Genomic DNA, 23,684 nt, shown 5'->3' with positions numbered 1-23,684 from the left:
GTAATTTTTTTTTATTGTAATGTGGGCAAGACACTCGTATCAACCATAATAATGTTAAGGAAATTTTGCCTCTATATAAAATAAAGAAAAGTATTTTAACTTTTTTTGTATTAAATAAAAGAATTATGTAAATAAGAGCTATAAATAAACTAAATCACAATTATGCTAATCATTTTAATTCTTCATCTCTTATAGTGTTACTATCAAGAAAGTGAAACGGCTAGGAAAATTTGATCTTAAGAGAAGAATAAACAAATCATGATGGTGTTTTAATTTTTTTTACATTTAAAAATTTAAATTAGACACCGATTAAAACCCACTCATTTTTCATGAATCTTTTTATGGAAAGATGATTAGAAAATTGGTTATCAAACCGAGATGGAGATTTTTGTTACCAAGAAACAAATATTATGTGCCAAAGTTAGTTAAAAAACTAAAGTGAAAATAGATTATCTTGCTGTGTCTAACTATCCCTAGATAAAAATAAAAATGAAAATAAAAAGATATATTCTCTACTTGAATAGTCATCTTATTTTTAAATTACGTTTGAATTTTAAAATAATTTAGATTTAGAATAATAAGTAATAAGCTTTCAAATCATTAGAAAAGAAAAGGACACAAAATTAAATTAAAAATAAAACGAGATCACTGTCACTAATGTTGTATGATGTACCCAAAATATCATTCACACCATCCATGCTGATTGCCAAATAAACAAATTCTTTGCAAAAAAAAAAAGCTCCAATTTGAAAAAAGCCATGTCCAAGTTAAATTCAAATCTTTTTCTAGTGTATTTAATGTTCAACTATTATATATTTTTTTAACATTTTATTAGGGAGGGAAATTCAAGCCCAGGGGAGATCTATAAATGAAGTAAAAGAGACGTCCTAATTGACACAAATGAGTCATTTCCACAACTTCTTTCTTATATAATGACATCAAAAGCAGTCCAAAGAAGTCAGACACATGACAAGAAAAAACCATTAACCAAGGCCAACAACATGTGATATATATATTTTTGTTTTGAGATAATTAAGTAGCACTAGTTAATTATATCAGTTATTTGCCCACTCTGAAACCTTATTGGAATCCCCATTGGCCACCACCACCTCGGCAAGCCCTATTTCCCCCTTCTTTTTCCTCTCCTCCTTCTGTTTCTTTGTTGATTTATAGTACAGAACATACAGTAGAAGTTGCCCAACTGCAAAGATCACCCCAAGGCTATTCGGAATCTGTCAAAGTTCAAGTCAAAAAATAATAACTGCATGTAATTAATAACCTCATTAATTAAATGCCTTAATGAATTAATTAATTCTCTACTATTAGTAGAAATAGTCTATGAGAAGTAGAACTCACAGTGATGTAGAGATCAAAACGGATAAGGGCATAAGTGGTCCAACAAAGACCATTGAAGAAGGAAGCCAAAGAGAGAAACAATGGCATGAACTCCACACTCTTTGTCTGAATCACCAACCTCTGAAATACATGAAAAAAAGCATATAAACATACATATATTGCTTATTGCACCAAGAAAATACAACAAATTTGCAACACAAAACTCATGCATATGTTTTTGGTTGACATACCATAACTGATAGAGGTGAAGCATACATCATGGTACCAAAAAATACGCATAAGATACCCACAATCATCGATCTTTGGTAATATGTATGAGCGAAGCCAATCACAAGCAATGCTAAGCCAATGACAAAGATGATCTGGGCAATCAACATAACCAAAACCTTAAGTCTTTGCTTCCCATTGGAGTAGATGAGGAAGAGAAGGATGTAAGTGAGCTCGATCACTGTTCCGGCGCCGTTGATGGTTATCACAAGCATGCTTTTGGGGTGCACAAGGGGCAGGCCATACACCACCCACATCATGCAGTTTAGAAGAGTTGCCAAGTAGGGAATTGGTGAGAACTGTTCAACTGATTTGTTCTTACATATTCTCACAAAAGTTGGCCTGTCAGATATGTAGAAATTTAAGGGAAGAGAGTTCTATTTTAAGCTAACATCTAGCACAAATACTTACACTGGTGATAAGAACAGCACAAGTGCAATCACATTCCCTGAAAACAAAACAAACAAACAAAGAAAAAAATATCAATATTTATGTTCAAAACAAAGAGAAAAGAAGAAGAAGAAGAAGAAGAAGAAGAAGAAGAAGAAAGAAGAACTAACCAAGGATTCCAACAGCAGACCTAATGGCATCAGAGGAAACCATGGCTAAGAGAATGACTAAGATAAAGAGGAGGTGAAGTTTGAAGTGGGAAAGTAAGGGGGTATATATAGAGAGGAGAAAGAGGAAGAAGAAGCTAATTAACACCGCTTTAAAACTGGTTTGTTTGAAAGTGTGACAATTTGCATTCATAGAATGGAAAGCATGGGGAGTAAATGGAAGAGATATGAGAAGAATGGCACTATCTTCAAGATTCTCACACAGACCTAGTGCTCACACTATTTGGACTTTAAGAAAGAGATGATGGCTTGTGCTTGCATCAACTTTTAAATGATATATATATATATATATAATATACATTAGCAAACACCAAACATTAATTGCAAGAGGGAAATGTCTGCAAGACAACAAATTATTCTCAAAGTCTGGGCGTCACGGAAACTTATCCATTGCCATTTATGGAAAGGGTGTGAATGTGGGTCTCTTTTAGTTTGCACCTTCGAATTCTTTTAATTTCACGTATGCCAACCTCTCTTCAATTTGTGATTATCCACCTATCCAAATGTCTTCTGTAGTACCCACCGGAATACAGTCAATGCGCCATGGGGTTTGTGCCCGATTGATTATCTTCCAACATTATGTAAATTTTTTTCTTTTGAAATTTATAATCAAATATTGATCTGTGTGTTTAAGCCTTTCTTTTTTTTTTAAATAATCACCGCATTAGAAATTGTTTCAAATTTAGAGGAATATAATATCAAATAAAACTCAAGTAAAGAGAACATGAATTATCCTTTCAATTATAGAATAAGAGCCAAGCCATTCAATGATTTTGTTTTATGTGGCTAATTATATTGTCTAATTATTTCTATAAATGCGCCTCAATTAATTAAAACCTGTGTTATAGTAATATACCACTCCCATTGCACCAAGACGATCATATCTCAAAAGTGATTTTTTTTTTTATAACTAATTGATGATTTTTTAAAGAATTTAAATTTATATATACATTCTTAAAATTATAATAACTAATCAATAAGAGATTAATCTAAATAATAGAGGTTTATTCTCTTAGAAAAATAATTTCACAAGGGAAACCGTAAAAAAATTATAACAACTAAAATTTATATTAAATTAAAGATGAAAACAGCATAAAAAATTAAATTAAAAATTACATGCATTATCTTTTTTAATACGGATAATCACTAAAATACTCCCTGTATTTTTCTCTCTCTTCCTTTTTGGTCCATCTACTCAAAAATACATATTAAGAAATGAGTTCAATCTCTTTCAATTGTGTTAGATCTCACATGTATTCTAGGTCTCACTAACTAAATACATGTTCATTCATAGACTTGAACTCTCATTACCTAAATCTATACACATGAAGTTGGGTTCTCGCTAACTAAATTCATAGGATTTGCATTAACCACAATTTAATCTTAACATCAAATCAAATTAAATCAATAAACATGAAGTTAAGAAATCAAATTATATCCTAAAATTCATCAAATCCAAGCACCAAAGGATGCCTAGCCACTCATAAATGTTAAATCCATATAAAATTCAGTAAAATTACAAGAAAACAGAGATTCCATAGAAAACTCCCTTGAATTCCTACATATGAGTTGATGAGGTCTCCAAGGAACATTGATCTCAAATCTTCTTCTTCCTCACCCTCCTAGAATTGGAGAACAAACCCTTCTTAAGAATTCTCAAAGAAGCAATAAGAATATTCTTCCAAGAATCTTTTCCTCGAAGCTGCCCCTACCCAACCCCAAAATGCCCAAAAGAATCCCTTGATTAGGCTATTTATAGGCCCTATTACGAGCTAGCCTTACCATAGCCAAAATTGTATGCGTGTAAATAAGTTGTGGTTCATGGGATAATTATCTCGAAACAAATTTTCAAAGAAAGACATGGCCCAAACTACTGTTTCACAAGACAAATCACGACTGTGCATGGTTTCTATGACCATAGCTGTGGTTCCACTCTAAATATAGCATCACTTTACATCAAGACATTGATTAATGAGGGGCAAGCAAGCCTAATGTAACGCATGTGCATGTGTCGTATCAAGTAATAAAAGTGTGCAAATATGTGACAAGAAAATTGAGTACTAATATTAGTTCTCCTTCTATTATCTAGCTGGTCAAAGAGATGTCAAGTGTTTAAAAAGAAACTAACTAAAATCAAGATTTTTCTCGAAGAAACTTAAATGCAATCTAGTAGAGATCAAGATAATAATCATGGTTCTCAGATGAGATTTCCCTTGGTTGTTCAAGATACTGACTTCTATTTATGAATTTTTTTAACCTAATTCATTATAATCATTAGACCGTGAAAGTTCCTTACATAGATTAGTGATAAGTGCTTGTGCGATATGAATGCGAAGCGTTCATTCCTTATGTTGAGCATTACTTTTCTCAGGTTTTTACATTAATATGTGTGTTTTTATGTTACTTTTATGCAGGTAGGGTTGTGAGGCCGAGTATGAAGGAAATAGGCCAATGTGGATCATAATGCACCTATTTTGGAGGAGATCTTGCTAAGGTTCAAACGCGAAGACATAGGTCGGGTGTGAGATGCTAGAGTGTGTGCCAACCTCCTCGTATTCGAATAAGCACATTCATTTGGAGGGCACAAAAGGCAGTCACACTCGAACATTCCGATTTATGCATATAAGAACAAGAGATCCACTAACGTGCACATCATCGAAGAGGCAATCGATTCACGACGTAAAGCGTGTGCCCGTTTGCGTTACTCCCAATGAAAGTATGGAATTCGGGGAGCATTTCCGGCATAGTACTCGTAGGCAATCATGAGCGACTCGGCCTAGAAATCGAGAAAGCAGAGAATCCACACGGGCGTGGAAATTCCATGAGGGCGTGTGACATCATACACGCCTGCAGATGTCTCGATTCCAGCCCTATTTAAAAGCCGATTCAGCCCTCGATTTTTTTGGTATTCTTTTTCTCCATCTTTTTCCCCAACTTGCGAGAGGGCTTCGGCTAGGGTTTTGAGGGGTATTGGCTAGGGTTTTGGAGAGGTTTTATGGCTCCGACATCGCGCGTCGTTTGGAAGAAGGTTATTGGGAGAGCTTTCGTCGGCATCGATCCGGCGAGGTGTATCCTAGGCCGGACAAAGGATCCCTTGCGACAAGTAGAGGACTCTCCACAAGACCATCGACACAACCATCGAGGGGGTTTCTTTATGGATTCATTGCTTTTACATTCGATTTCTTTGATTGTACTTAGCTCCATGGAGAGCTAAACCCCTAGTGGGTACTTGGGTGATTGTGAACCCTAGGATGTATTCGTTTCATTGAACTTCTTTATTATGCTTTCAATAAATTGATGTTTATTGTGAGTTCCAACCTTGAATGCTTGATTGTATGAACATTTCCCCTAGAGGGACACTAGGGTTGAGAGTTCTTGTTGGTAACCTTGTGAGTGAGTGACACACCACGAGCGTTAGACAAAGCTAGGTTGGAGAGGGTTGAGAGGGTGAGTCGAGAGGTACAGGAGCATCCCCTTTCCCCTCCGACGTGATAGATTCTACCTCCATTCCTTGAGTTCTTTGCGAGCATAATAGAGTGAATGGTTTAAGGGATGAACCTCCGCTGGGGCCTAGTTGCACGTGCAATGGAGTGAAGCGTTTAGGGGATCTTAGTATCTAAGGCTTAATTGTGGCTAGGGACCTTCCGCCTGGACCAAAGGGTTAGGTCTATAATTAGGAAGCGATTTATCACTTGGAATCCCTAGAGCTCATTGCAACTTTATTCGAGTGTGAGGTTGAGAGGTTATTTAATCTCTCCTCCGGGACATGAATAGAGTTAGGCATAGTTGACCTTAGATTTGGGACTATGTATGTAAGGATTTCCACGACTCACCATTGCATTGATTAGGAAGCATAATAGAGAGTTCTTGCACTTGAAGCCATTATCCTAGGTGAAGCATCATCCGAGTACCCCATCTTTATTGATTGCCTTACCTCCTCCTTATTTTTGCTCTCTTACTTGTTGCTTTTAATTGTTGAGAATTGAATCATTATCACACTTATCATTGTTGATACTCCACATAGCTAAGAATCGAATTAAGTGTCTTTACTCCCTACTCCCTGTGGATTCGACCCCGCTCACCCGGGATTATTACTTCGACAAACTCGTGCACTTGCGGGATATATGCAAGGGAATCTTGTCAATTAGCTCTTATCTCTAAGTGACTATCCCTAGACAAAATGGAGCAGGTATTTTGCACATTCTCCTCTTGAATGCATTTTGATTTCGTGAACCACACTAATAAGTTACCCTAGTTCAAAATTCTTATGATTCTAACCATGAGAGATGAGTTCAAACTCTTTCAATTGTGGGAAATTATTCAGATATTGGGGTATCGTTATGCTCACAAATTTGGGTTGTCGCTAACTAAATTCATCGATTAAGCATTACTACAATTAAATCTCAATACCAAAATGAATTAGATCAAAATAAAAGAAATCAAGAAAATAATTTACAACCAAGTCCAATAAAATCAAAGCACCATTAAGGTGTCTAGCTACACATTGATGAGAATATCACACAAAGCATGATTAAAACACTAGAGAACAAGAGCTTCATGAAGAACTCCATCAAATTCATAGAATGAAGTTGAGAATTGACTTTAGGCTCTTCAATGCTTGATACTCCTCTTTGAATCTTCTTTTGATCTTCAATCGCCTCCTCAAAGTGATGAGAAAGGGCTATGAAATCGTCTTCTAGAAGTGTTCTTCATCTCTGGGTAAAGCTCCAAGAAAATCCTTTCTCCTAAAGAATCTTGAAAAACTATTTATAGGGTCTTCTTAAAGGCTAAACATGGCCACTCAATATGGGATGTTTAGTGGGTGCGTTAGGCCATTAAGATTCTTGAAATGCTATTTTCTTGTGAAAGCACGGCTAAAGAACATGTTTCCGTAGGATAAAACTCTACCTTGTTATGTTCGAGCATTGCATAAAATAGCACTCAAGAATAGCAATTGTGAGCAGTATTATGAACCGTAAGTAACATGGTCTCTTGGAACACTGCCATACAGAACAGAACATGCCCGCATTTTAAGGATGTGTTTCCACTATGAATTCATAAAAACTCTGTAAACAACCATGTTTAGAAGAACATGACTATGTTCCTGGGCATGTTCAGCTCAACTTGTTCAAATTGCTTTCTTTTGTTTTAACACCTATAAAATGACTCTACACACGATATTTAATAGGATTGAGCATCAAATCTTAACAACATACTCTAAGATCAAGTAAAATGCTAAGTGAAATGCCGTGAAAATAATGACTCATTAAGCACTTATTGGCTGCGGTTTAAAATTTAACATGGCCGTGGCTTTAAGCTGCGGTTGCTCTGATATTTACAATTCTTCATCAAATCACTGCAAAACTTTCTCAAATACTCTTCTTTTTGTTCCAAAGTGGTAATGAAGGCCTAATCATAAAATATAAATGAATTAAGTACCAAAATACACCAAAATCATCAAGGACCAAATGAAATGCTTCAATTACTAATATGAAAAATATGAATTGTTAAGCACTTATCATTGTCGTTGTCATTGTCATTGTCGTTGTTGTTGTCGTTGGCGTTGTCGTTGTCGTTGTCGTTGTTGTTGTTGTTGTTGCTGTTAAATATATATATATATATAAACATCATTATTTTCTTGTGTGTATAATTTTTACTTTCTTGTCAAAGGAACGCCACCACCACCATTATCTTCTAAATTTTCAAAGAAAAAATAGACCTTATGATTTGATACATTTTTGGATGACCAATATTTCTTTGTAATCTTTTTTAAAAGACGTACCAATTCTTGCTTAATGTAAGACTTTCTATACAATCCCTGGCCTAGAAAGCTAGCAACTAAAAAAGTGAAAACTCCAATTTTCCCTAGTATTTTTTTTTCTTCCTCATGCATACTTTTTGGCCTATTTTTTAAAAAAAGTTGCCTTTTCTTTTCTTAATAGCAATCCCCGTCTTTTCCTTTTGTCCCATCTTCTTCCTTTCTCCTATCTTCTTCTTCTTCTTCTTCTTTTTCTTCAATTTTTTTTTCCATTTTTACTAAAGATTTACAATCTTATTTTGCTTCTTTTACCACTCTAGTCTAATGAAAAATAGGACCCTTATAGTCCTTGAATCACCATTGGTCTTTGAACTATCCATTATTCAAGTTTGCTATGCTATTGATGAGTGCATATCATATCATGTTTTATATACCTCCTATTATAGTTTTGCTCATCTCTTAAGCATTCTCTGTTTATAATCAGTGTTATTCTTGGTACATTTTTTTTATTATGAAGAATTCTAGGACTCAAAGCATTAGGAGTGAAATTAGTAGAAAAATCGGTAAAAGAACATCATTTTCTAAGAGTTCAAAGCAAGCACGGCCTAAGCACAGTCGTGCTTCTTCGTAATGCTTATTGCTGATTTCAGGAGAGCTAAGCAACAAGGCAAGCACGGGAGAAGAACGGGCGTGCTTCCTCCCCGTGCATTTCTTAGGATATCTTAAGTTCTCTCCATTCAACCGAAGCACAAGTTCTTTGCCTCTTTCACGGGCTTGCTAAGGCTAAGCACGGGCAGCGCACAACCGTGCTCATCTTGTGTATTCCTCTGTCTAGAAACTTAGCCAATTTTCATTAAAGTCTCAAGAAGAGCATGACTTAAGCACGCCCGTGCTTAGGCCATGTTGAGCCCAAAAAGTTCTTTTTATTGCCAAGATTTAGGTTTTCAAAAGAGACCTTGCCCAGGGTTTTCATCTCCACTTTTGGACAATCACCGAAGGTTAAGACCAGATTTCACCACACCTTTTGGGGAGACAAAGATAGAGTTGGAGGCACATTTGAGAAGTGAAACTAGACAAACAAAGGAGTTCTTTGAGTCTGATTGGGAAGATTTTGCAAAGAAAGAGGGAGCCATGATTTCTTATTATTTTATACCTCTTTTTCTTTCTCATTTATATGAACTTATGAGGGGCTAACCGCCACTGTGCCTAGACTATGAACCTTGTTGCTTAGTGTACTTTGACTACTTGTTTTCAATAATTATGGAGTTTTAATGCGTTCTTATGTTAAATCTTGTGTTGCATAACTTGATGTGCTTGAATTCTGTAGTTGTAGTTGTGAAACTTGACGTGTGCCTATTGCCATAGTTGTAATTGCCTTGTGTGATTTCAAAACTTCATGTGTAAGAGACCCGTAGTCACAATTGCAAAACTTGACATTTTGGATAGCCATAGATACAATATTACTTGTGAGCAATCGTAGATACAACAGTGCTTGTGAGCACAATTGCAAAACTTGATGTTTTTGATAGTCACCTACACTTTCATCTTTCTCTATTCTTTACTCTTTAGTTTAATCACTTCCAACCCTTGTTGATCGACTAGAGATTAGAAGAAGAATCAGTATTAGAAGTCCCAGTCCCTGAGGTTCGACAACCCTACCCTTCATGGGGTGCCACTGTATTACTTGATACGATTCGAGCACTTGCGGAAAATGTACATCAGCTATACATTTAGAGCTAGATAATGCCATCAAGTTTTTTTATCTATCCCTCACAACCTTTGCTCTTTCCCTTAATCATTGCATAAATTTTTCCGTTGAGTTTTCTCTAGGGTGGTTTCCTTTATATATCTGTATTGCTAAGTACAAAGATAAGGTGCATGTTGTTAAGTTCACATCTTTGTAAAGCTAGGAGACAATACTTAAGTATATATGCGAACATTAGTTCTTCCATCCAAGCTATATTAAGATGTATTATGTCATTCTCGATGAGGAAGGTATACCAAATTAGGCCAGTAAGGATGAGAATTTCCATGTATTAGTGGTGTTGACCAACCTGATGACATTCATTGAGTACCATCAGTTGTAGTGTAAGTTCCTTATATGTTTTAAACTTTCTTATTTAGTGCACACTTTGTAAAATTTGAGTTGTTCTCAATGCAGAAAAATCATGTAATAGTTTGCTGACATCATGTACTCATCGTGGAGGAAAAGTGATGCAGTTATTCATATTATTACTATTTTTTTCTTACATATAACTGTTTGTGGTATGGTAAGATTTATATATTCAATTTATTTGCATTTTAATGTAGTGTACTATATTTATAGTTTATTATTTTCTCCAAACATGTTATTATTGCTTGCTACGATCATTAGATTGTAAACTAATAATCCCATTAATTAAGGTAAACAATGCTTTAAAGATAACAACCATTTTAAACATGAACTACATTTTTCAAAATCATGGATAATTTTGACTATGTATTTATAAATAAAGAGAAATAACATATGACCATCCTATATACGTGAATAAAGCGTTGCAAGTGGCATATCCATGCTTTACATGATGGCAATCTCTAAATAATAACTATAAAAACTATCCAATTGAACCATATGTATTGAGAAGGCATTGGAAATCTTTTGCATATGACAGAATAAATGATGGGTTAACAATCTTGGATATAGTAATTTTAGAACCAATCAGTGTATAAAGCCATAAATATGCAATATGATATTATTCATTCTCATAGCATCATAGTGGCTTATGAGCAAATTTGGAGGGATAAGGAGGCAACTAGTTAGGCTCTCCATGGAATGACATGACAAATTCAACTCGCTACTTTGGTACTCCCTCCATGCAACTAATCCCCAATGCCTTTTAACATTGACAACGATAATGATTTGTTCAACAGAACTTTCTTTTGTATTCCAACACTATTAAATGGTTTTAAAAATGAATCTATAAATTATTTTTTCTTGATAAGAAGTACTTGATGGGAAAGAATGGTGGCATGCTATTTGGAGCAATCGCGAACTATGGAAATGAAGCTTTCTTCCATCTTTCCTTTACTAGTGTCAATAATGAAACCATGACAATTATATTTGGCTTCTTATATAGTTACATAATGTATTATATAGATGCTGTGAATGTTATGACAAGATGATTGAATTTATCTCCAAAAGGTCAAAAAGTCTCATAAAAGAAATCAAATGTTTATTCTCATAATTCTTGCATGCTTTCTACTTTTGACAGTTAGAAGTGAATTTTCACGTAGGCAACATGAGTTTGGGAAGGCAATAAATGATGAATGGCCATCAATGATGGCTAACATCATGCACATGTGCAGAAGGAGTATGCTGCTATTGTTAACATGTTATGGGAAACATCATTTACAATTAGGAAAATTTGACTGCAAATGCTGATGTAACTATTTTGTTAATTGGCAACAGTGGGTGAGATAAACTCAAATATGTCCAATTTGTTCAATGTATGGTTCCTTTAATAGTGTATCCTTGTTGCATGATATTGTACACATAAAATATGGTAAGCTTTGCTTTTATAGTTTATTAACAATAGGTGATACTATATTGTTGTTGCATGACATAGTATTGTACTTGTAGGATAAGGTAAGCTTCTAACTTTATATGTTAATACAAATAAGTAATAATGTATTACTATTGCATGACATGGTATTGTACCAATACACTAGGGTACGCTTTCGTCTTTATAGTCCATTACAAATGTCAAACAATTTATTATTTATGCATATTAGTTTATTTCATATATATATCGAGTTCAAACTTATGATAATACTACATGATTGATGTATACAATATAGAATTGGGAACATTAATTGTTCCTTATAGTCTATAATAAGATTAAAGAGATAATTAATGCTTTAGATTCATGCCATTTAATAGATTAGAAGCTTCCAATTTTGATGTTATCAACAACTAAAGAAAATCAATCTTGAATGATGTTCATGTTCATATTAAAGATGGGAATTTTATGGGCTCCCTATAAGCATGTATGTGCTTCTATCATGCATAATAAAGCAAATATACACAATTATGTCTATGAACATTTCCTAATAGTGGCATATTGTGCGATAAACAAGATACCAATCTATGTAATCCTAGATGGTGACATGCCGGTGGATGATAATTTTATACTTAACTCCTCATTACAAAACCAAAACCAAGGGACATAGCAGTTTAAAATGCTCTTTAGATTAAGTCATAGGATCTCCACATCAGGCCACATCATTATAGCAATGCAACTTTGTTGGCCACAATAGGAAGATTTGTAACTATATCTTAAGGGACTAAACAACCCTATTTACAAGTTATGTGTTAGAGTCTACTCAAGATTGTTATCACAAGGAATGCCCTGATAATGCATGTGATTATGAGTTAGATAAAGGCCTCCTTCTTGAGTTAGAGATTGACGGAGAAATTATTAAATAAAAGAATATAGCAGTTTGAGAGAGAGTTTGATACTAAAGTGTTAGTGAACATGGCACAACAACAATGACTCTATCAGATCATAAAGACCATCATTGATGGTAACGGAGTCAAGCATTGTGAAGCCTATAGTCGTTACAAAAAATTTTGAGATCAAGTCAATTGTTATCCAGATGGTGTAGCAGATGCTTTAGTTTAATGTTATACAGGAAGAGGACCCCAATGCCCACATTGCAAGCATCTTAGAGACCTACAATCCTTTCAAGATCATAAGGCCACAAATGATCTTATTATACTTAGGCTACTTTTGTTTTCATTGAGAAATAGAGCTAAATAGTAGTTATCATCCCTTCCTCAAGGATTAATCATGATATGGGATCAAATGGTAGAGAAATTTATTGAAAAATATTTCCCTCTTCCAAAGTGCCAAAATTGGAAATGAGATCCCATCCTACTCTCAACTTAAGCGGAGACATTATCTAAGACATGGGAGAGTTCAAGGATTTTCTTAGGAGGTGTTCACACTATGGTCTGCCTAATTGGTTGCAAGTGCAAACCCTTTATACTAGGTGAAATCAAATCATTAGACATATGATCTATGTGGTAGCAAGGGTACATTTATTTGTAAGACACCAAAAGCCATTATAGAATTAATAGAGGAAATGATATTGAACAACTACTAGTGGAATGCATCATGAGTTAAGTAGAATGGGGTGGTTGGAGTATATGATGGAGACATAACAATGGGTATGGTCTCACAGCTTTGGTTGTAGCTCTTAGCAAAAGGATATGTAGTTTGTTAGCTTGAAGGTTGGTTTGCATCATGCATTGAGACATGTGAGGTGGATATATAATTTCATATTTCTTGATTATTGGGGTAACATCAAGGCCTTTGGAGCCAGTGGATTACTTGGGTAATGTATCTTGATAACAAAAGAATTCCTACAGTGGCATGTATAACCTAGGATGAAGAATTCATCCTAATTTTGAATGGAGCAATCAAGGGTAGTAGAGACCAAATCACCAAACTAGTTTTCAATAACAATCTCTTATAGAAAAAAAAGAAACATTTGGAGGAGATAATGGCTAAGTTCATTTAAGCCATGAAAGCTCATTTCCAAGCAATAAAGTGATAATGATAAATCATCAGGCTTCCCTTCACAACCTTGAGAACCAAGTGGGTCAAATTGCTAAACTATTATCGAAAAAGCCCCAAGGAAGTTTGAGAAGCAATATGGAAACTAATCTAAGGGAAATTATGAAGATGCTCACCCTTAGGAGTGGCGAAGTGGTAACAATGGTGAAAGAGACTAGAGAAGTTAAAAAGGAATAAGAGCAAGAGAAGGGGAATGATAGCAAGGTGAAAAAGATCAAATAATCATTGCTCCAGGACTATCGCCCCAAATTCCGTACCCTACCAAACTAAAGAAGGATCAAGTAGATGACCAATTTAGGAAATTTTATTAAAATTTTTAAACAATTACATATAAACTTACCTTTTGTTGAGGCTCTATCATATATAAGTCCCTAGGTACACAAGGTCTTTGAAGAACATGCTTACTAATCAGAGGAAGATGGAGGAACTATCCACAATCACATTGAGTCGAGAGTGCTTAGTAATTCTTCAAAATAAACTACCCCTTAAATCAAAGGATCAAAGAATTTTTTCTATCCCGTCCATTATTGGTAGTTTAGTTGATGAAAAAGCATTAGTGGATCTAGCAGCATGGATTAATATGATGGCTTATAAAGGTTTTAGGAAACTAGGATTTGGGGAGTTGCAACTAAGATAACCATACACTTAATTAGCTGATAACTCCAATAGGTATCCTAGAGGAGTCATCGAAGATGTTTTGGTTATTATAGACAAATTCATATTACCCCCTAATTTTGTGATCCTAAACTTAGCTGATGATGTGGAAGTATCTCTCATTTTAGGTCGACCTTTCCTAGCTACATATAGAACCCTAATTGATGTTAGTGATGGTACGATGGTACTAAGGATTGAGGATGAGGAGGTAGTTTTCAGGTTACTTGATGCCATGAGGCATTCTTTGAACTCTAATGGTACTTGCCATTTTATTGAAGCTACTGATCATATTGTTTATTTTGTGCAAGAAATGGTACAAGTGGACCTATTGGTGGAGTTTTTAGATAAGGATGATTCTAGAGTTAACCCAACCCAATTTGAGAAGTGGTCTATTTTAAAGCAAAAGGGGCACCCTTGGTTACGAGTTTCAGAGGTAGATCCATAGAAAGTGAGTAAAGACGATGCCACTTATCAAAAAGATACCTCTTGTTGTGACATTGAATGACCCCCATCTCAACTTAATTTTAGGTAAGCTAATTTGTGAATTATTCACAAGAAAGTATTATACAATTTGTAGCATTGAGATCGAGTATTTCAAGCTCTTAAGCCACCTTGATTTACGACACATGTATGTCAAGCTAGTGATGTAAAACTTGATGCTTGAGATTTGTTATGCACTAATCCGCAAGTGTACAGGTTATCAAGTAATAGTGGTTGTGTGAGTAGGGTTGTCGTATCCACAAGGATTGAAAATCACTAGTACTAACTCAATCCTAGTTATCTAACTAGGGAAAAAAGTTTAATAGAAGTGAATTGCTAAAACTAAGATCAAAATTGCTAAGTACTAAGAATGGGGTTTTGAAGAAGAATTTAACTGAATAAATAAAATAGGTGTCTAAAAACATTTCCCTTGAGATTATTAAAATGAAGTAATTTCATTTAACATAGATTAAACCTAAGGATTGTTGGACCTAGGGGATTGAAGAATATATCGAGTGCTCTCTCGAGACATCTCAATACCTAATCCTATACTATGGTAGAATTAAATCTCTTTAAATTCTACTTTCATATGATTGCAATGAGATCTAGGAAACCCCTATTTAGAGATTGGAGCTCTTGCTACAATGATTCAAATCAGAAGAATCAAAGTGACCTATCTCTAATGCAAGCTAATGATTCCCTTCATCTATGGATGATCTTAATGCAATGAATCTCTCTATTTCAATCACACAATCACAATGAACTAGGCACTCTCGTTAAGCTAATTTAACTAGATAAGAACATAAATGAATCCAGCATTCGAAGGAAAACTGTATTAAAACCAATAAGAAAGTAAGATTATCCAAAGCTACATCAATTCTGAACAACCAAGGAAGTTTAACATTTCAATGAAGCAATGTTCATCACAAAATAATAGAAATAATGTAGTAGAACAAACACCATGAAAGAAAACCTCCTTCTAATGTCTTGAACAATTGTGGTATATGTCGGATTGTCACTTCCGCGATTTCATCAATCTCCCTCTTCTTTTTTATCCTTGCTCCAAAACTCTAGCCGTCGTCTCGAGAAAATTTTCCAAAAACCAGCCTCATGCGCCTTTTTTTAGTCCCCCTTTTATAATGCCAGAAATCGGGTTAGTACATGGGTGTGTACTTTGCCTGAATACTTCTTTGGAAATTTGACTTGCTAGATAATGGGTCTACACGGCTGTGTAAAACCTCTCATGCCCATATAGTTTTTTGGAAAGTTCATTGCTCAGTCTTGAGGGTTACACGGGTATGTACATGGGCGTGTTTTTTGCCCCTGTATGTTTTTGGAATCCTATTGTAATTGAGCTTGGGAGTTACATAGTCATGTACACGGGAGTGTACTTTGCTTGTGCATTCTTTTGGATGTTTTAACCTGCTAATCCTTGAAAAGTGCATGGAAAGTACATAGCCATGTACTTTACCAGTGTATTTTTCTGGATGTTGCTTTGCCTAGCTCAATTTCACTCTCGATTTCATGCTTTGGCTAGAATTACATTGATGTTGTCCTAAACATATAAATGAAACAAACTAAAAACCAAATCACTCTTGAAATACTCTTGAAGACAACTTTAAGTGCATAGAATAATATAAGAATTTATACAATATACCACTCATAAAAAACAAATGATTCTTGGGAGGCAACCAAAGGTTTTGTTTGTTTCCTTTGACTTAGTTTGTTTTACTTTGATTTAGCTTAGTTAGTCAATTTATTTCATTTTAATAAGGTGATTAATGACTGGGTTTGATTTATTAGTCATCTTCTATTATATTTATCGATTTCTTGTGCTTAATTGTTGTATATTTTTTGTTACTTTAGTGTTGTAATTGTTTAAGTATGAAAACAAGGAAAAATAATTGGCCAAGTATGAAAAGGCTAAGAGGAATAAACCCCTAACAGCCCCTCTTATGAACGCCTTGTTGGTCACTATCTGAAGAAGGCTAATTTGGTAATAAGATATTCAACAAATAAGGGGATAAAAATGATATGTGTTAAGGCAGTGTTTGGGAACAACACAATATCGATGTCAATCACCTCGTCCATGTTCAAATTGTATTGAGTTTTGAAAAAGTTTGAGAACAACACGAGCTAACATCGGTTGTGTAAGAGTTTTATGATTAGTAGGTAAATTTGGGGCAAGAACAGATTAGATAGGTATGATTATCTTACAACTTTTATATTTCCTAGGAAAAATATGGGTTCAACAAAACTCATGTTGGCGTAATGTTAGCCTCGTGTTCATGAAAAAAAACTAGGAACAAGATATGAGGTTGCACACACTCCCTTGTTGAGGCCATGCATGACTAAGGATTTATAACTCGGATAGAATCGCATGGAGTTCTAGGGATTCCAAGTGAAAAACCCTCTTCCTAGATATGAACCTAACCCTTTGGTCTAGGTGAGAGGTCCCTAGTCACAATTAAGCCCTAGGTGCTAAAATCACTTTAACGCTTCACTCCGTTGCCTCTGCAACTAAGCCCCAGCGGAAGGTCATCCCTTAGCCCATTCACTCTACTATGATCGCAAAGAACTAAAGAAAATGGAGGTAGGATAAATCACATTGGAGAGGGGGAAGGGGACGCTCCGCTACCTCTTCACTCACCCTCTCGACCCTCTCCAATCTAGCTTTGTCTAACCCTCGTGGTGTATCACTCACTCACAAGGGTTACCAATATGAACTCTCAACCTTAGTGTCACTCTAAGGGAGGATTCAATCAATCAAGCATTTAAAATTGGAACTCAAATAAAACATCAATTAATGAAAGCATAATAGAAGGTTTAATGACACAAATACATCCTAGGGTTCACAAGTCCAAGTACCCACTAGGGTGTTTAGCTCTCCATGGAGCTAGTTACAATCAATAATGAAATCAAATGTAAAAACAAGTAATCCATAGAAAAACTCCCTCGGTAGTCGTGTCGATGGTCTTGTGGAGTGGCCTCATCTCCTCCAATGGTCCCCTTGTCCGGCCTAGGGCTTACTTCGCCGAATCAATGCCGATGAAACTCCCCCAATAACCTTTTTCCAAGTGAAGCGCGATGTCAAAGCTGTAGAACCACTCCAAAACCCTTGCCAATACCTCTCAAAACCCTAGCCGCCGCCCTCTTAAAAGTTGGGGAAAAGATGGAGAAAATAATGCTAAAATCAGGCTGAAAAAAGGCTTTAAATAGGCTGGAATTGGGCATCCACATGGGTCTGTGGATGTTCCACATGCCCGTGTGGATTCTCTGGAATTATGATTTTCGGCCGGCTATGAACAGTAAATTGATATAGTGATTTGCTACAGTACTTGCTGTAGTACTCCCGCCAAAAACACTCCTGAATCCACTTTTCATCAAAGCAACATAAACGGGCACACGTTTATGCCGTAGACCATGTCGCTTCTTCAATAAATGGGTTCATTAGTAAAGATCTTGCTATCATTACACAAGTTGGAATACGAAATGTGACTACCTTCGTGCCCCTCCAACTCATTGTAATGGCTTGAATACATGGAGGTTGGCACACATTCACGTATCTTAGAGCCCCACTTGTGTCTTCGGATTTGTTGCTTCCAAGATTCCACCAAATAGTGCGTTCACGATCTACTTTTGGCTTCTTTTCTTAATACTTAGCTTCATAACCCTACATGCACAAAAGAACACAAATACACATGTATTAGCGCTTAAACCTGATAAAAGTCATGCTCATCGTAAGGAAAGAATACTTTGCATTTTTAACACACAAGCACTTATTAGGTATGATAGACTTCAAACGTACCCTTTAATTTGGATAGAACAACGCTATCAATTGGAACATTCTAGAACACATCAAACTTGATATGGAGGTGTACATTGACCAATTTTAGAGCATTGGATCGATCATTTGGGATTGTGAAGGTTTTAGACAGAGAGTTGAGCTTGGAGATTTTGTTGATATTTACTCTAGACCAAGGTCACCGCAGCTGCTATAAGGGTGATATGATCCATTTCTAGGTATTCTATTATGATACTAGACGAGCTATACTAGATTCTCAATGTTGATAGGTTGTTTTATCAGGAGATTTGATAAGTTCTTGATAATATACAATTTTCATATTAATTGTCATAGCATTTTGATAGGTTGCTATTATTTTTTTGTAAAAAAATTTTTTATACTCATTTTTGATATTTTCAGGATTAGTGATAAATGCTTGTGTATTAGCAATACAAAGTGTTCCTTTCTAACATTGAGCATTACTTTTATTAGGTTTTAGCGCTAATACATGTGTATTTGTGTACTTTTGTGCATGTAGGGTTGTGGAGCCAAATATAAAAGAAAAAAGCCAATGTAGATTGTGAATACACTATTTGATGAAATCTTGGAAAGAACAGACACAAAGACACAAGTTGGGTTCAAAGATACGTGAATGCGTGCCAAACTCCGTGTATTCAAGCAATCACATGGTTTGGAGGGGCACAAAGGCAGTCACATTTGCATATTCTAACTCATGCAATGATAGCAAGATCTTCACCAATGAGTCTGTTTATTGAAGAAGCGATGCGATCTACGGCATAAACGTGTGCCTATTTATGTTATCTCGATGAAAGACGTGTAATCGAGAGCATTATGGCGGGGTACTGTGGCAGGTTACTATAGCAAAACAATGTAGAAATTCATTGTAGCAGTTATTGTTCATAGTCCATGGAAAATCAGGATTCCAGAGAATCCACACGCCCGTGTAGAATTTCCACAGGGGCGTGTGGAAATTACACAGGGGCATGTGGAACATCCAAAAGGCCATGTGGATTCCCGATTCCAGCCTATATAAAGTCGCGAACAACCTCGATTTCAAGATCCCTTTTCCCATCTTTTCTCCAACTTTTGAGAGGTTTGTGGCTAGGGTTTAGAGAGGGATTGGCAAGCCTTTTGGAGTAGTTCAACGGCTTCGACACACATTTCTTAGGAAGATAGCTATTGGGGGAGCTTTCGTCGGAACCGATCTGCCGAGGTGTGCCCTAGGCTTGAAGATGGGACCTTTGGAGAGGATGAGGCTACTCCACAAGATCATTGACATAACTACTGAGGGGGTTTTCCTACGGATTACTTGTTTTAACTTTCGATTTTACTATTGATTGTATCTTGCTCCATGGAGATCTAAACCCCTAGTGGGTACTTGGATTTGTGAACCCTAGGATGTATTTGTTTCATTAACCTTTTATTATACTTTCCTTAATTGATATTTTAATTGAGTTCCAATCTTGAATACTTGTTGAATGATTTCTCCCTTAGAGTGACACTAGGGTTGAGAGTTCATATTGGTAATCGTTGTGAGTGAGTGACACACCACGAGAATTTGGCAAAGCTAGATTGGAGAGGGTCGAGAGGGTGAGCCAAGAGGTAGCGGAGTATCCCCTTTTCCTTCGGATGTGATTTATCCTACCTACATTTCTTAGAATTCTTTGTGGTCACAATAGAGTAAAGTGCTAAAGGATGAACTCCGCTGGGGCTTAGTTGCACGAGCGACAGAGTGAACCATTGTAGTGAACTTTAGTATCTGGGGCTTAATTGTGACTAGGGGCCTTTCGCCTGGACCAAAGGGTTTGGTCTACATATAGTAATAGGGTTTATCACTTGGAATCCCTAGAGCATCTTGCAACTTTGCACAGTGTGAGGTATTGAGAATGATCGATTTCTCCGTTGAGGCATAGTGTAGAGTTAGTCACGATTGATCTTAGGTTTGGAACCCTGTATCTTAGGATGTCCATGACTCATTAAGCATTAATTAGGAGGCATAATAGCTGGTTTTGCACTTGAAGCGATAATCCTAAGCGGAACAATACCCGAGTACCCCACTTCTTATCGATTATCTTTCCTCTCACTTATTTGTGCCTCTCTTTCTCATTTATTTTATTTTATCTACATTAAATCTTATCAACACAATCATTGTTTTATCTTCGCTTGGTTAAGTAGAAATCTTGGTGTTTTTATTCTCTACTCCCTGTGGATACGATACCCACTCACCTGGGATTTATTACTTCGACAAACCCGTGCACTGCTGGTCACACACAAGGGGTGTGTCAATTAGGGATTTATTACTTTTTTTAGTTGAAGAGGAGAAAATTGGGCAAGTTTCAGGGTCAAATGATGAAAAATGAAGAAATTGATCTAAACATGCCCTAAAAATATGGCCATGTTTTTAAACAAAACTGAATATAGACTGAGTTTAATTTCAAAGTGGAAACACCTCTTTAAAACATGTGCATGTTCTATTTTATGTGGCCATGTTTAGATAAAACTTGACCGTGTGGGTCATGTTTAGCAGCAGTGTTTTTGCCCAATTCGTTATTTCAAGAATATTCATCTTCCAAACATGGCCAGAAATACCCTCCATTTTTATAGGTTGTGTTTAGGTTCATAAGAGATATACAAATAGCTATTTTGAGAGATTAAGGGGGTTTTTGGTAGCAAATTTTGAGAGAAATTTCTTGGAGACATTTCTAGAGAATTCTCACCACCACTTGGAACGATCTTGAAAGGGATTTTGATCCCCAATCTAGAGGGAGGAGAAGATTGAGAGAAGAATTAGGATAACACATCAAGCTTCCTAGGAAATTAAGCTCCTTCATCATCTTATCTCCAAGAATTGAAGGGAGTTTTCTATGGATTCTATATTTTTTTTTTTTTTGGAATTTACTAAATTTTGTATGGATTTCACTTTCATGAGTGGCTAGGTATCTCTTGCTTGGGCTTGATGAAGTTTGGTTGTAATTTGATTCCTTGATTTATTTTTTATTCATTTAATTTGAATTAATATCAAGATTTAATTGTGGCAATGCTAATACTATTAATTTAGTTAGCAAGAGCCTGAATTCATGAGCATAGATATAGTTAACAAGAGCCCAAGGTTGTGTTTGACCATGAACTTAGTTAGTGAGAGCCTGTGCATATGTGAGATCCTCCACAATCAAAAGAGTTTGAATTCATTTGCCAAAGTTAGTGTAAAATCACTCTTTGGATTAGGGTGAAGTACTTACACCACTATGTTTTGATGTTAGCAACTTAGAGATAAGGGCTAGTATATGCAAGAAGCCTCCACTATCCAATAATCAAGAAGAATTAGGCTCAAGAACCTTTATCAGAACTCTTTCGTACACAACATCCAAAAGGAATTCTTGATACAAGCACCATTTACATAAAATTGATATTTTTTAATTTGAAATTATGAACTTAGAGTTGACATTGATTTTGCTGTTCTTGTTTACATTCTGAAATTCATCATTGGTTTGGATATATAATAGGAAGTAAGTTAGTAGCTAGCACTCAATTTCCTTGTGGGATTGACTTTGTTTTGACAACACACTTTAAAACATACACACATGCAACTCATCAAGCCTTTATTGCAATTATCAGAGAAATTGATATTAGGAACTCTCAATTCTTGTTATTTTAGCCATTTTTCTAAACTAAATTATTTTGATTATACAAAAAATTCTCTACACAATTTTATTGAAGATCTTTTAATTGATGGTTTGAGAGAGTAGATTAAGGCAAGAAAAGGAAATTGAAACCATCATTTGGAAATCATCCCACATTAGAGTTAATACACGAACGCCTTTGAATATACATTTTTGAAAAGTATTTGAAATTACTAGTAATCAAAGCATCAAATGTAGAGTAAGATAAAAAAGAAGAAGTTGTTGATGGTTTTGAGGGATCATATGAGAGCTATAGCTTGGAAAACTTCAGATATTAAAGGAATCAATCCAACATTTTACACTCACAAAATTTTGGTGGAAGGAAACTTTAAACCTGTGGTACAACCTCAGTAGAGATTATACCCTAATATAAAGGAAGTAGAGAAGTCTACTTGATGAGGAATTATTTTTTCAATTTCTGATAGTGCTTGGGTAAGTCTCATGCAAGTTGGCCAAATAAAGGAGGTATCACGGTTATATCTAATTAGAAAAATGCATTAATTCCTACAAGGACAATCACTGGGTGGATAGTGTATATTGATTATAGGAGATTAAATGATGTCACATAGAAGAATCAGTTTCTTTATCCTCTATTGATTAAATGCTTGAATGGTTAGCCAGTCACATGTATTATTGGTGGTTCTTAAAGGGAATGTGAAGTTACTTTCAAATTCCCAAAGTGTTAGAGGATAAAAAAAAACTATATTTGGACTTTTGCTTATCAAAGAATGCACTTTTTACTTTGTAATTCATATGCTACTTTTTAAAGATGTATGGTAGCAATATTTGATGATATAGTAAAAATTATCATGGAGGTGTTTATGGATGGTTATTCCATGTTTGGAAACTCTTTCTAATTATATTTACACAATATATAACAAGTACTTAAAATGTGTGAGGGGATTAATTTGGTATTAAATTGGGAGAGTGTCACTTAATTGTGCAAGTTATAGTTTGGGGTATAAATTTTCTCATAAAGGAATAGTAGTGGATAGAGCCAAGATGGAAACCATTGAGAAATTACCATCACCTACATCATATGAAGGATACCAAAGTTTTCTTTGCCATCAAGGTTTTATTGACAATTTATTAAAGATTTTTCAAAGATTGCAAGACCTTTAACCAAACTTCTTGAAAAGGATATACCATTTGAATTTACTCGAGAGTGTGAACTAGCATTTAATACTCTTAATTAGAAATTGGTCAATACCCCTATTATGATTGTTTCAGATAGTAGCCTTCCATTTGAATTGATAATAAGTATGAATAGGAGGAGATCCCCAAGCCCGATCAACCAGAGTAGCCTAGGAGCTGGTCAATACCTTTATCACACTAATGACCACACCACCCAGACTCTGAGCTAGGATTAAGCAACTAGAGAATCATAAAGATGAGATCCTTGCAACCCAGTCATAAATAGTAGAGAGGTAGTTTAGGCTCAAGGCCTTC

At 35.5% G+C, this 23,684-nt stretch overlaps 1 protein-coding gene across 2 annotated transcripts; it reads right to left on the bottom strand.

The window, feature by feature from the left end:
- Positions 1-790: 790 nt before the first annotated feature.
- LOC120280774 (bidirectional sugar transporter SWEET4-like) lies at positions 791-2,422 on the bottom strand. Of its 2 annotated transcripts, none has more exons than XM_039287721.1 (5): positions 2,184-2,422; positions 2,035-2,071; positions 1,743-1,965; positions 1,357-1,476; positions 791-1,232 (listed from the first exon to the last, which is right to left on the bottom strand). In XM_039287721.1, the coding sequence occupies exons 1-5, from the start codon at positions 2,371-2,373 to the stop codon at positions 1,056-1,058; spliced, it is 747 nt and encodes a 248-aa protein (XP_039143655.1). In that variant the 5' UTR covers positions 2,374-2,422; the 3' UTR covers positions 791-1,055. The 2 variants fall into 2 exon arrangements, with proteins under 2 accessions (XP_039143655.1, XP_039143654.1); XM_039287720.1 differs by having other exon boundaries at positions 1,587-1,965; positions 2,184-2,420.
- Positions 2,423-23,684: the final 21,262 nt, after the last annotated feature.

Source organism: Dioscorea cayenensis, chromosome 17 (genome assembly GCF_009730915.1).
Source record: "Dioscorea cayenensis subsp. rotundata cultivar TDr96_F1 chromosome 17, TDr96_F1_v2_PseudoChromosome.rev07_lg8_w22 25.fasta, whole genome shotgun sequence".
Taxonomy (NCBI): Eukaryota; Viridiplantae; Streptophyta; class Magnoliopsida; order Dioscoreales; family Dioscoreaceae; genus Dioscorea; species Dioscorea cayenensis.
Note: the sequence above shows the minus strand (reverse complement) of the source record. Positions and strands in the feature narration are given on the sequence as shown.